The sequence below is a fragment of the Apus apus genome, chromosome 12 (assembly GCF_020740795.1).
Source record: "Apus apus isolate bApuApu2 chromosome 12, bApuApu2.pri.cur, whole genome shotgun sequence".
In the NCBI taxonomy this organism is placed as follows: domain Eukaryota; kingdom Metazoa; phylum Chordata; class Aves; order Apodiformes; family Apodidae; genus Apus; species Apus apus.
Window position 1 is genome coordinate 5,224,108 of NC_067293.1, and position 14,518 is coordinate 5,238,625.

Here is a 14,518-nt window from a genome sequence, read left to right on the forward strand (position 1 = left end):
ATGTCTCTCATTGCAAACACTCCAAGATATACAGATTTAAGTAGTGCTAACAATAGTGTCAGGCAATAGAAACTGTGTTTCTCTGGAGGCCTGTTCATCCATGAGCAAGAGCCGTACAGACTTCCCCAGGAGCACCATATCTCACTCCACTCTGAGATGCCTTCTCCAAAGGCATCCTCCTCCACTCAGAGACCTCCTCTGACACTGCCAGCACACTGACACAGTCTTGTGCATGAGGCCCTTTATTGGAAAAGTTTTTCCAAGAACCTAAAAATCAGATTAAATCCCTTCCCTTGTAGCCACACCACACGACCACTTTTTACAAAGGTGGGGGAAATGGCCATATTGGGGTCATACAGGAAAGAAAGCAGAAAGTAAGGAATTACAAGGTTATAGCCACATGAACAGTGAGCTTTTAAGAGCAGAGCAAGATACAGCACCTAAAACACCCTAAATGAGAAGGTCAAGGTACATGCACATCACAACACTTCCCACCCCTCCAGGGGTGCTGATCCACGCCACATCAGCTCGCACAAATTCTTGGCAGAGCAGGCACCTGTGTACCACAGCAAGGCCTGCTTCAAGCTCTCAAACAGAAGTAGTCAAAACCTCTACCAGTCAAATCCCTCTTGGAGGGAGGCTGCACCAGACAGACTCCAAAGCTTTGTGTGATCTGTGCCCCTTATGGTTTGGCTGCAACAATAAGAGATGGCTGGCTCAGCCCACCAGCTAACCCTGCAGAGACATCAAAGGAGACTCTCTTCCAACACAGGCAGTGGAAGTCCTCCTTCATCCCAACCAATGATGAAATCCAAGTCACCCATGAGGGAGGGGAGTACTCCTTCCATTTGGCTAGTGCATGATGGCAGGAGACACAGGAGCTATTCAGCAGTGGCACAGAATGGCTTTGAACAACAGGGAGGAGAGGATTTGGCCAGGAAAGAAGGCATTAGCTAGCTCAAGAAATACAGCTTTAGACAGCCTTTTTTTGGGGGTACAGGGGACAGTTGCCATTAGCTAGCTGGAATTGTCTTGATCTCTGCTCTGTTAAGAAGGAAAGGTAACCCTCCACTAAGAGCATCAGCCTCTGTGGTTGCATCCATCCATTTAGGAGGCATAAAAACATCTTGGGAAACCTCTAAGCAGTTGTCTCCTAAGGCATCACTCCATCATAAACCTGTTTATTTCCTTCTTAAAATATATAACATTCCTCCCTCTCCCACCTCACTCTCCTTTACCTGCTGAAACACCTACTTGAACACTAGCACACTCCAGGAGGAAATGGCTTTGAGGCAAAACTCTCCTTATTGTGACCAAGGTTGAAATGTGGCTTTCACCTTATTACTAAAGAGTAATCTCTCAATTTAACCAGACTTAACCCCCAGCAGGAGGGTTGTTTCTGAAGGCGCAGGCTGGAGCAAAAGCTTAGGGATGTGCAGCTCTAAGTACCTCCACCTCTTTGGAGGCAAGTCCATGCCACCCTCATTTATCTCACCCAATACCCAAACCTTCCATTCAAGGGAGCTGGCTGCAGTTATGTTGCAGTGGCTGGGATGGAGAATGAGAACAGGTGACCTTCCCCCAGCGCTGAAAGGCAGAGGGGCATCCTGCTGAGGGAGACATGCCCCAGTAACACACAGCCCCCTTCTCCAAGGCAGAGGCTCATCAGTAGAGAGAAGGTACTGCAGTTAGGAAGGTCCTGACTGCCTTCTGTGCAGGCATCTGCCTTGGCATGGAGCAGGTCCTCTTTTCCCCCACACATAAGCTAACCCTACACACCTTTGCACCAGTCCTGCCCGAGATGCAATATCTGCAAGCTGACATCCCTGTCATCTTTGAGGCCCTCTCCTGCTGCTGGCCAAAGCAGCCAGCCTGCAGTCACTAAGCAGACAGCTGATTGATGCAGGCAGGAGACCAGAGCAAAATATATACTGGCTGCATAGGGGTCCAACCCTCTCCCTGAAAAATGCTGGTCCCACTAACTACCAAGGTGCACCATGCTGACACCCCCCACCCAAAGCACTGGGAGAAGGGGGCTTTCTTCTCTCCCATCACCCCTTCCTCTCTCAAAGCACCTAGGACAATTTCAACAGCCCAACAGACCCAACTCCTGCTCTGCTCTACTGATGCTTCTGTTCTCACTCTCCATCCCCACCAGGCCAGGTGCCACTTCTGCCCACCCGCCTGCTCCTTGCAATGGCAGCAGCAGCAGAGCTGGCTGCTGCCTGGTGCTTTATTAGCACATCTCCATGGCAACTCGCCTACAGCTTAACTCAGAGAGACCCCTATCTTGCCTTGGCCATAAATCAGCCACCTGCCTTGTCCTCGGTCGGAAATAGGGGTCACTGCTCATCCTGCATATTGCTGGGAGTGCCCCTGCCCCAGCCTCCCTGCTGGGGCTGTCTCATGGTGGCAGAGCAGAGCTATTTGCCCTCTGTGGTACCACGTTTGCACCCCTTAAGCACAGCCTAATGGTATGAAAATGCTGGTGGTTTTCCCAGTTTACAGGCAAACTGGAACCACCTGTACAGAGCACTGGGCTAGGGCAGAAAGGCAGCATCTCCTTCCCCTGTTATAAGACAGTCCCCGTCCCTCCTTCTCCATGGTGAAGCCCTCAAAGTCTATCAGAAGGGAACAAAGAGCCACCTAAAACGCTGTGCTGACCTTGGCATCCAGGAACAGCTCAAGAGCAACCTTCCCCTAGCACAGTGTAAAGGCAAGGCTCCAAAGTGTTCTCTCAATCAGGACTGTCCTTTGGGCACCACCTTACCAGTAAACCCACTGGCTCTTATCTTGCATGTGCTGACAAGTTAAAAACAGGTGATTGGTAAGAATCTGCTGGTCCCCCAGAAGAGCAGACTTCCCCATACACATTTTCCCTGTGGCACTGGGAAGGGGCTGCAGGAAATGCTGCTCTTTTCACCCTGCCAAAACACACAGCAAAAATGTGTTCTTGCTGCTGAAACTCTCCAGCTCTAAACCTGAGACTTAGAAAAGAAAGATTTTTCTTTGTATCCCACATTGTGCATGTTTGTCACTTCATCCATAGATTGCAAGAATGTAACAATGTTGGGGCTAGATCTTGGCAACACAAATGCAAAGGTGGCTTCTTCCACCAAAAGCCTACAAAAGCCTGGTAAGTGAGAAAAGAGATAACCATCTTCAGAAGCTGTTGGGCCATTGCAGGGCTGTGCTGGTGGGAAGAGGAAGATGATGGGCTAAGGTAGACTCAAATGGCTCACTTGAGATCATAGTCAGAATCCATGACAAAACAGGCCTGGTGTGCACTAGTGGGAAAGATGATCATTTTTTCCTCCCCTTTTCACATTCCCAGAGAAGTACCAATCTACATATATAATCCCAAAGGATGCTTGAGGCACAATGCAGTTTTTCTATACAAGATCACATAATCCTTGCTGCTTTAGATAAGGGCTCCAGTATATCTGGGGGTTTACGCATAGCTTAGACACACCCAGGGAAATCCAGAAGTGGACTTTGGGATAACTGCATCTTCACTTCACATAGATACTCAGCACATGTACCCACACAACAACAAAGAGCTAAAAACCCCTTCTTGCTGGACACTGCAGAGCTTGAGGTCTGTGTCTCAGCAGATCCTGGCACAGCAAAGTGCTGAAGCTTTGTTTCTATGACAAAACATGTCCATCCAGTTCTCCAGAAGGCAGGTCCAACTACATGGAGAAGTTCCAGACCTCTTTCAGCAGGGATAGCTGTCTTGAATTTCAAAATCTATATGCTGGCAGTGGAACAAATTCATAAAAGCTAATGGGCCTGAAAGAGACTGTATATGTCCTGCAGTCCCTCAGCAAGGGCAAAAATAAACCTGGAGAGAAAGACCTGTTCACATACTCTTTCTTTTCTCTGCTGCAGTTACAACAGCATCATCAGTTCAAAAATCCCCCTGTGGAGCCATGAGGTTTTAGATGCCTCAGCATTTCTATTCCTGACACTGCGCATGCTTGTCAAGTCCAAATATGTTTAAGTAATTTAGGTGCCTAATGCTCATCTAAATTAAGTGCTTAGGCAGACTGGCTTTGACAGTTCTGCTTGTTTGCTTTTCTCCTCCAGGGTCCTTCTGGGTTTGTCTCTGCACCCACAAGGCTGTGAACTTATTTTTTGTTTCAAAAGGAAGTGGAGAATGGCATGAAGCCAAAACTTGGGGCTTGAAACAGGGCCAAATATGAGGAGGTCCACACTAAAAAATTTCAGGAGTTGACAGCATTAGCTGAAGTGTTTGCAAAGTGCCCTATGTTCATATGAAACAGAATATGTTATCCCAGTTCTTCCCTTCTGTCCAAATTCCTTCCTCAGCTTTGTCAACTCAAAGGAGACCATGATCTCATCATAGCATGATAAACTGAGCTCAGCTCAGTTACACACCAAACAACAGTGAGCCTCTGGGTGCAAAGATGTTGCTGAGCTTCAGGTGCAAAGGCTGTTAGGAGAATAAATCCCAAGGGAAATATGAACCCGGGTGCACTCTGCAACCTACCACATCCAAAGACAGACTGTACTTTCATTGTAGTAGCAATTTTAGAAACCTCTGTCAAGCAGGATAGTTAGCCACACAGTATGGTTGTAGATAAAGCCTGTTAGAGCCTGTTAGCAGGACAGAGCTTCCTAAGGACTACAGCTGAACCTGCTACTTTAACAAGAGCTCTAAATGCCACCACATCACCTGTGCTATGTGGTCCCTGAAAGGATTACTATCTTGTTATGTTTGCTAAACTTTACAGGGACCACAGAGAAGCTGAGGGACAGTCAACAGCCTAAACACTGAGTGAATCTCATCAGCTGTAATTAGCTGAAACAAGACAGCAGAGACACAGGTAATAAGAGCTCTTCATTGTATAAAGGTGATTAGTGGCTGTGGGAAGCAGGACATCCCAACTGATGGCTGCTGAAGGCACCCACCTGGCAAGCTGAGACTGAGCCAGAAACTCAGTAGTTAAAGAAAGGAGGAGCTGCTCAGAAACGGTTCGTGTCTTGGCCTTGTCCTTGCGTGTGGTCCAGCACAACGAAAGTGCTGTCCAAGGTGCTGCCCAAAGCCCAGGAGCCGTCTCGCTGTCACTCTCGCAGCTTCTCATGCATATGCCACCTGCACAGCTGATACCAGGGGTAGAGGAATGCTGGAGGGCTGGCTTACCCATCAGTCCAGGTCCCCTCCATCCCTGACTTCATTAGGATTCACCGTGACCCCTACCACTCTCAAACTTCTTCAGACAAACGCATTGGAAACCACCACAGCAGTTGCCAGCCAGAATTGGGCCAACACTGAGGCATGGGAGACATTGGGCTGTGGGTCCCAGGGCAGGTAGCTGGGACTCCTTCCTGCTACAGTGCTTTGGAGAATCCAGCTGAAGTTATGACTACAGATGGACCACTGATAGTCAATTCTCTCCCAGGGCCTGTCTGCTTCAGGAGGTTTTTGGGTTTTTTAGAGTAAACAGATCAGAAACAAGCAGTAAGAGGAGTTGTGCATTTGATGATAGGAAGGCACACAGCAGAACAAAGCAGATATGCACAGGAAGAAGAGCCACAGGGCACAGAGACAGACAGATAGCAATGGGACATGGAACCTCTGGAAATGCAGTCAGCCTCAGCCAGATAGGAAAAAACAGGTCCAGGGAATCAAAGGACACTCAAGATGAGAAAAGAGATACTGCCCCCATACCAGCATTACTTAATAGACCAGGTTGTATGATCCAGAAACGCCCCACACAGAAGGAAGCTCTAAGGCTGGTTGAACCGGGATAAGCATCACTGCTCCCACTTGGCCCCATATCCCAAATCAGAACAAGACTGTCCTACAATGGCTTGGTCAAACACCTACCAAAGGTTCAGGTGAATTATTTCCTTGATATGTCAACCTAATCCCAGGTGACTCCAAAACAGCAGCCAGGCTGAGCCAGGATTCTGGCTCCAAGTTACACCCCATGCTGATACACTTCACCTGCAGGGCTGGAATTAGAGGGCACCAGCTGCAGCATCTGAGTCTCAAACTTTGCAGGATTTACCAGAGTAAAATTTACTTTGTTCCAACTGATAGGAGGGGAGAAGTTAATGATTAGTAGGATCCATTCTGCTTTTCCCAGTCTAGTCAGCCCCACCATTAGGGAGAAGAGCTTCTCCTGTCTGGAAGCCACTGCACACACTAGCCTCTTGATTTGGAATTAGTGGAATAAGAATGATCAGTCAGCAGGGAAATCTGCCTGAGTAAATGACATCCTCAAGTGCTTTCTAATCCAAGGAAGGGAGCCTCTCACTTCATCCCTAATGGGCTGCAGGGAGGAGTACCAAAATTTCTGCTGTGGACCCACATGCATCTAGGAACAGTTCTTTAGCTAATTCTCTCTAGGATCCACACCAACAGCCCTAGCCAGTCACCTGGAAGAACCTGGCAGATCCTGCCAAGAGTTTGTGTCAGTAATTAAACTGCCTCAGTCTCACAGCACTTGCTCCCTCCTCAAGGCATTGTGAGCATACACTGTTTAAGGAATGGTCCAGGCAGAAAGAACTCTTGGGTCAAGGAATATGGGAGCTACAGAAAGCCCGGAGGCAGGTTCAAGGACAGCTGCAGTGCTATTTCCATGGACAGGACTTTAGAAGTGAAGGAACAGAGATTACAAGTCAAGACAGAAGCTGCACACACAGCACATGGCAAATCACACACTGGAATATTAACTAAACCCTTTGCCTCATCTCTTTTAAATTCAGATGCACAGGAGAATCCATCAAAGTAATTGATGATCTGTAGCTGCTGATATGCCAATCAAAGCAAGCCCAGAGTAACAAGTGTGTTAAAAGAGACCTCACTGATTGTTATTCTTCACAAACACAGGCTTAATTCCTTCAATTCCAGTTAATCAGGCTACTTTGTTAGATTTCTTACATAAAAGGGTAAGTGATCAGTGGGAGGCATTAGGTAAGCAACCCCCAGATTGCTTCCCTTAGCTGGAGGAGGTTGTGGAGATGGTGTTTAGTAAGCCACAATCTGGAGCAAATCTGAAAGGTCCCCAGCCAGAGGTTTGCAATAGGGTTTTTTGGTTTTTTTTTTCCACAAGTGGAAATTTTTCCACACACAAACTCCCAAGATTGTGGTGAAAACTTGACAACTGGCAGATGCTGAGATATTCATTAGGAAGACAGAAATAAGAGTTTTAATAGATTCCAAGAGCCCACAATCAGCTTTCACAGAGAGAGCAGGCTCATGCTTTTTGCCAGGAGCAGCAGAGCAGACCTTGCTCTGTTGATTGCAGATCTGGAGCCATCCAAGGAGCCAGGAGCTGCAGCAGGAAAAGCATCACTACAACAGCTTTTCTTTCCACCTTCTGGTTAGCAGCAGAGAGGTTCCTCTTCTTAGGTCTGCTTTGGTTTTGTTCTTTTCTTGAAAAGAAAGCCATTCTGATCAGATTGGTAGGGACATTTTGCATGAACTGACAGGCAGTTGTGTTACTGTAAGCTGTAACATCATGGCAAGCTGAAAAGTGTTGAGAGAGCAGGAGGTAATGCCCAGATCAGGATTAGATCTGGTCTTATTATAATAACTACCCAGCTGGAAGAGGGAATAAGCAGCACATTAAGTTTGAAGAGGATCTAAAACAGAAGAGCTGACAATAACAAAACTGAAAAAAGCATATAAAGAGGAGGTTAAAAAAACCAAATCCAAAACAGTTGAGAAGAAAGCAGAACCCAGTAGCAAAGGAAAAGACACTCAAGAGAGGCTGGAGGGTGAGGAGGAGGTTCAACCCTGTCTCACAGCAATAGCCCCACAAGTCCCTTGTATATCTCTACTTTCTTTCATAAAGCCAAAGCAGCTCCAAGGTAGAAAGGGCTTTGACACACCATTGTAGGAATGGACACCAGTCTTCCCAAGTTTTTTACTTCAACATTATGAGGAGGGAATGATGGAAGCTCTGTCTCCAGAGAAGATGGGAAACTTCCTCACTTTTACCAAGGGGGCATTTTGGGAATCTTCAAAGATTAATCCAAATTCAAGTCCCCTGCTGCAGGACATGGCAATAAAGCACAGCATGACAGCCTTGCACCAAGACCAGCACAAGATCCTTGCAAAAATTCACCCCTTCCTAAAGATGAAAATGCAGGACTTTGGTCTTTTTTTTGGTGTGGGTTTTCCTGAGAAGTTCAAAAGCCACAAAAAGCTTTTAGTGAAGCAGCCTTCAGCTGCCAAGGAAGCCAGGGAGGGACATACTGCAGGAAAACTTTCGCTGAGCAGCAAAATAACTGGACGAATCTGTAACCTCTCCAGGACAGAGATTTTCAGAGAGCCCAAGTGACTGCCCCTCAGAGAGGCACAGACACACACATCCTCTATTAAGTTGCAAAATAAAAGGGCTAACTCCCTTGCATTGCCAGCAGCAGCATTTCCAGCTTTGCTATGGCTGCCTGACAGTTGCTACACATTATAAATGTCTTTAATGCAGATTACTTTGTGGAAGAGTATATTTTCATCCAAAGATGATATTTCAACTGACACGCCTTGGAATTGCTAACAGGATGACATCACCACTAATTAATCAGCCTCTGTCCTGAGCATTTCTATAATTCCCTGAATTCAAAGCACAGCAATTGGTCACACACTCCAGCAGGAGTTGCCACCTTCCTTCTCTTACATTCCTCTCCCATTTCTTGCCCATAGAGATGCTCTGTAGCTGTGTTTCTGAGCCAACCCAAGCATCTATCCACAAGGAAAACGATCACATGGTGTTATAGGAAGTCTGTATTTGTCTCAATCATCATCTCTGGTAGACTGTTGGCCAACATCAGTATTAACAAAAATAGAAAGCAAAGGACAAAACCCCAAATATTTCCCATACTGCTGCAGAGAGCTGGGCACAACTCAGCCCCCAGGCAACCTTTCTGAATGCCCTTCAAAAAACAAGAACTTCTTGAACATGCACAGTAAGAATTCCAGCTTAAAAGGGACAAGAGGGAATTCAGTGGCTGTCAGCTCTACCTGTCACATCAGGGATGCTGAGATTGGCTGGGGAGGTAGGAATAACTGAAGCAAGGCCACCTTGATCAAATGCTGAGTTGAAGACATAGGACCCTGAACCATAAACAGCAGCTAAAGGATGTGGGGAGGGAACCAAAGTTCATAAACACTGCTCTGGCCACAAGTGTCTGCTGCTAATAGTCTGTGAAACTTCTCCAGAACCAATACCCACAAGGTTGTAGAGTCAAGCACTCATATCAGGAGTGTCAGAATTCAGAGCAGCCCTGATACCCTTACATACAGATACAAGAGCAGCAAATTATTATACTGCTTCATTATATAATCCTATTATTTCATTACAGGACCTCCAGCTTTCTCAGCTAGCCAGATGCATCTATCCCAGACTGACTGAGCACAATAAAGTAGCAGCACTCCTGTTTACAGGGAACTGCTATTGGTTGCAGATAATGAGGGACAAAGAGCAAACAGCCATAAAGATACAGAAAGATGGAAAATGCTCATCTTGTGAAGGCAAGCTGTGGGAGCAGGTGCTGCCTCTGGCTCTTACAGAGTACCAACAGAACCACCCAAACCCAAGTTTTCATAGGGAGCCACTTGTTTGGTTCCCAGAGGAATGCAAGGTCTCCGGGGTCTGCCTTACAGATGTGCCAGGCACCCCCTTCTGTTACTCAGGAGCAGCTGCACTGCAGAGAGCCCTCTGGGGTTAAGTATTCCAAAATCATGACCATAGATATCTTCAGCTCAACAGCCAAAAGCATTCACTGCTTTTCTGCTTTAAGCTCTGCACGTCAATTCTCACAAATTTAAAGAGAGGTTAAAAATAGCCTGTCTTCCAGTAGTGGTAGTGGTGTGAAATTAAATTCATTACCATGTGTGAAGCAGTCTGATACAATAGTGACGAGTACTACTGTGCAGCAAAGGAGCAGATCCTACAACAGGCAAGAAGAAAATACCTAAAAGCCACATTGAATGCAAGCACTGGGTGTCCTGTGCACTCAGCGAGGCAGAGGTGCTTCAGAGAAATCCGTGGGAGTCAAGTAATTGGGCTGCATCAATGCACATGCACAATATGGAGTAGTGTAAGCTAAGAGAGGCAGATTGAATTTTCATCTCCCAGATCCTGAACATCAGGCTTCACTGCCTGAACATTTCAGTAACATAGCATAAATGGTTCAGAGAAGCTTGCTAAAGCACAGAAGGTTAAAAACAATGCTAGGAAACAAAAAAACACAAAACAAAGCAATAAAAAGTCTGGCCAAAAAGCCCAATGAAATCAAGGTAGAGAATGTCAGGTTGGCAAAAAAGCTTGGCTGCTTGCAAGAAAGCATGAAAAAGTTCATCTGCAACCCAGTACTTCATTTACTTTTAAAACCACAGCTATAAAAGGCAAGATGCAGAGTGTAGAGGTCAGGGGAAAGGCAAGGTGAGCAAGTAGAAAGGTTTGTGTCTCTTGGTGGGTCTCTTTCAGACATGTGAAAGCAGGGCTCTCAGAGTGACTCCAGGCATGCTGAAGGCTGTGCAAAGCACACAGCCAGCACTGCTAACCTGTCCTGTAATTGCAACCCCCATGAAGTCTGACCATAGACTCTGGGGAGTAATTTTCAGCTGTCTGATGTCTTCGCCTGGCTTGCATTTTGCTGCTGTCTTGAGCTTCACAGATCAGCAGCCAGCCATCCTCAGCCTCCAGCCAACACATCTGGAACAGCTGCAGATGGCAAACTGCTGCTGCTGGCCAAGAAAGAATTCATCATATGGTTTTACTTTACTGCCTTCCATGGGATGTTTTTAATCGGAAGTGTAAGACAGCCACACTTGCCATCACCTATGCAGGCAGCTGATAACACTGGACATGGTGTTTGTGTGCCTGGGAGCCCCTGACCCACTGCAGCAGGCCAGGCTGGTCCACTTGCAGCTCTTGGTGTATTCAAGGAATTTAGTCTTTCCTATCTGAGACTGCTGCAGGCAGACTGCTTTCCATCCCAGCAATGGCAGGTGGTTTGATTTGATGCAAGCCAAAGCTTTTTGAATTTATGTCCTAGCTTTAGAGGACCTTGCCCATGAGTCCACTTTCTTTTCCAGTGTTTTCTCCTATATAAAGTTTACCCCTTGGAAACCAACAGCAGCCTTGTCCTCATTCACATTTATAAAATGGCAGCACAACCTACAGCTGTCACCAGCAACGGCTCTTTGCCTTAGTCTCATGTGCTACCCATTAGCATGAGGGAATTCAAGCTTACACTTAGGATGCTGTGTAACACATTTAGAAACAGGATCATCTGAAGCCTCTTTTCTGCTTGGCATGAGGGAAGGTACAACTGATTTATTTGACCCCCCTTCAACTGAGTTTCCAAAACTTAGATGACTTTTTGTGCTAGTTTTCATTTTGTCCTGACTCCATGTTCCCAGCACCCCTGTGGGGTGGCACTGAAGCAGGTGGTCAGCCCTCCTGTTGCTTTTGGGGCACACAGACAAGGCTAGCAGGTGAGGGTGCTCCAAGTCCCTTGAGAGGAGATGAAGGAGAATTAGTAGGAAGAAACATGGTGCAAAGGTACAATGGACCTGAGAAGCCAGTGCCAAGAACCAAACAGACCTCCCTGCACATCAGCTGGACCAGGCTTCAGATCTGCCCTGCTAGTAAGATCCAGACTTAAAGATGCAACGCTGGTTCCTTTACATTTTAAAAAAGTTTCAGCTGGATTTTCTACTTTTTTTTGAAAAAAAAAAAACATCTTTTACTTTAAAAAATGTAAAATGAAATGTTTGAAAATCTACATTTTTCTTTGAGGTCTCACATTTCCATCTTAAGCTCTCTACCAGCCAGAACAGCAGTAAGAAAGATTAATTCTTCAGAGGAAACAGAACAATCTCTTTCAGTTCTTTTCTCCTTTTTACTGTTCTGTCTTCACCTGAGCGACAAAAGTTGGAATATTTGAGCAAGTAGCTACTGCCTTAGTCCCTTTCTTCACTCCCATTTTACCAACTAGAAAAGAAATGAGAAGTTTTCATTATTTGAAAAAGGTGGAAGAGCCTGATAAGTCTTCCCATTAGAAAATAAAAAATTAAACAAGAACAAAGCAGCTTTGCCAGGTGAAAATGAATGAGAAAAATGAAAGAAAGAGAAGGTTTTTTCTCACCAAGAAACCACCCATTTGAAGCAGCTTACACACTTGTGCTAAAGAAAACAGCATGTAATACTTGCTGCTGAATTAGCCTGATGATATCAACTAGTTTGCAAAACAGAGCCCTGTGATGAGACAGTAAAGAGAAGCAGCAATGCTGCCTTCACCCCTTCACAGACAAACCTTAGAGACTCCAGAGCCAGGTAGAGCAGTGCATTGACTGCTGCACAGCAAGGAACAGACCCAGAGCTGGTCCTGGCCAAGGAACATCACCACAATCTGCACAAGGTGTTTTACAGTGGGATTAAACACCCATGAATGTTACTCAGATACTGGCAGGTTACAGCCTGTGTGAGAACAGCTTCACACTTTACTAAAACAGAAGGAAGGAAAGCCACAGCTGGGGTGGCACTGAGCTGTGCACATCAGGACCTCTTTCCAGAAGGGACTGTTGTCCTTTGGCAATGACTAGCACCAGAATACCCTGTTTCTGGAGACCTACAAAGAGGCATCCATAAAAAGGAGGTTACTGAGGGATTCCCTCAACTATTGACACACCAAGATACTTGGCAAGAGGCTTTCTCTGGAAACTGCAGAGATACAGATGCTGTGCAAGCTCCCTCTGTGGCTTTTAAGTGTCTGACTCAAATGCAAATCAATGAAAGGCTGGAGTCAACTACTCTGGAGAGAAAAAGCTCTATCCCAAAGCAAGCTCAAGTCAGCCTCTTTGTGCTGCCCTGGCAGCAAAAGGCAGTGTCCTAGGGCCCTGCCTAGCTTGCAGTGAGGGAACAGCACACCAAGGGGAGCCCAGGGCTTTGCACCACATTTCCCAGAGCTTCCCCTTCACCACAGCATTGAGATTTCCTCCCCTGCTTACCTCCCTTCTGCACTTCCTCTATTTTCTCAGGCTCTACCTAAAGCCCTTGCTGGTCACACTCCCACCCCTATGCCTGGGGCAGGATTGTGCCTTGGTCCCAGCACAGTCTGTGTCCAGCAAGCTGCAGAGCTGCCTGCCCTTGCAGCAGCCCCCCTGGACATCCCTGCACAGACTGACCAGCATCTTAGAATTTTGTTTAGTCCAAAACAGCTGCTTCCCTCCCAAGTCTTGGACAAGACTGGAAAGGAGACTTGTATAGCAAGGAAAGCTCTCTAAATCACAGCTGTATCAGAAGCAATGGCAGTAACAGATACACCTGCAGGACCAGCCAGGCCACAGCTCTTCCATTGAATGATGCTGCTATGAGGCGGATTCCTAACATGGGATAGGAATGCATTTGCTCCAGCTGAGATATCACTGCTTTCTGTGCCTACACACCAGCAGAAGGCCCCCTGCAGATAGCACAGACCCTCTCAGCAGGCACGGAGATCAGGGCAAGAGGTATTGCTGGCGGCAACGGCATCTGCCTGCAGGCTTGCCCGAAGAAGGAGCCTGGATGGACCCAGTGGAGGAGCTCATCAAACAGAAGGGGCTACCCGCATCACACCCTGCCCATCTCCGCAGCTCCGACCAGTCCCCACCGCCCTGACACAACCAAGTGACTCCGCAGCGGCCCGGGGCTGGGAGGGGGGCCGTGCGGGGGCTTTACCGCCCTCCGCCCTCCCGGCCCGGCCCGTTCCCGGCCCCGCCGCCGGTTCCGCGGCTTCTGCTGCCCTCTGGCAGCCTCGGCGGGAAGCGCCGGTGCTGCGGGCAGGGCCGGGTGCGGGGCTCTCGGGTGCGGGGCTCTCGGGTGCGGGGCTCTCGGGTGCGGGGCTCTCGGGTGCGGGGCTCTCGGGTGCGGGGCTCTCGGGTGCGGGGCTCTCGGGTGCGGGGCTCTCGGGTGCGGGGCTCTCGGGTGCGGGGCTGGGTCACGCAGGCAGGTGTAAACATCCCCCCGTTTAATACGAGCAGGCTCTCCAAGAGCACCCGGCAGGGAGACCCCTGAGCTCCCCAGCCACCCTGCAAGTGCTGGAGCTTCCCCAGAACCACACCTCAGCCGGGCCACAAAACGCTCAGCCAGCAGTTTTCAGAATCAAGCACCTGTTAGAAACCTCTGCACCTCCACTGGTGGGGCCAGGCTGCCAGGGGAGCATGGCACAGCAGAAGCAACAGTGATCTGGGTTTGCAAAGATACAATTTGTTTTACTTATGCATATTTATTCCTGCTGAGAAGGGATCAAACTGCAGGCAGGGAGCTCCCTGGGCATTTCGGTGCAACACCAGCACCTTGTTTCTAAGACTGATTCAAGAGCCACTCTGTGGACTCCAGCAAAACCCAAGCTCTCTAGTTAGATGGACACAGTCCTGTCTTCTCAGAGAGACTTTCTCCTCACCTGGCCTGCCTGTTTTATACAGCACTTGTAGCAGCCCTTGGCACGTGGTTCCCAGGGTGCCTTTGCTAGGCCCGCTTGCTCCCATGCTAAG

The 14,518-nt window shown here is 47.7% G+C and overlaps 1 protein-coding gene across 1 annotated transcript in view; it reads right to left on the minus strand.

The window, feature by feature from the left end:
* The window catches only part of GABRA3 (gamma-aminobutyric acid type A receptor subunit alpha3), a 90,691-nt gene extending 76,707 nt beyond the window's left edge, over positions 1-13,984 (minus strand). Inside the window, exon 1 of the mRNA XM_051630583.1 lies at positions 13,704-13,984. Within this exon, the coding sequence (XP_051486543.1) occupies positions 13,704-13,984 (281 nt within the window). The remainder of the gene's footprint in view (positions 1-13,703) is intronic.
* Positions 13,985-14,518: the final 534 nt, after the last annotated feature.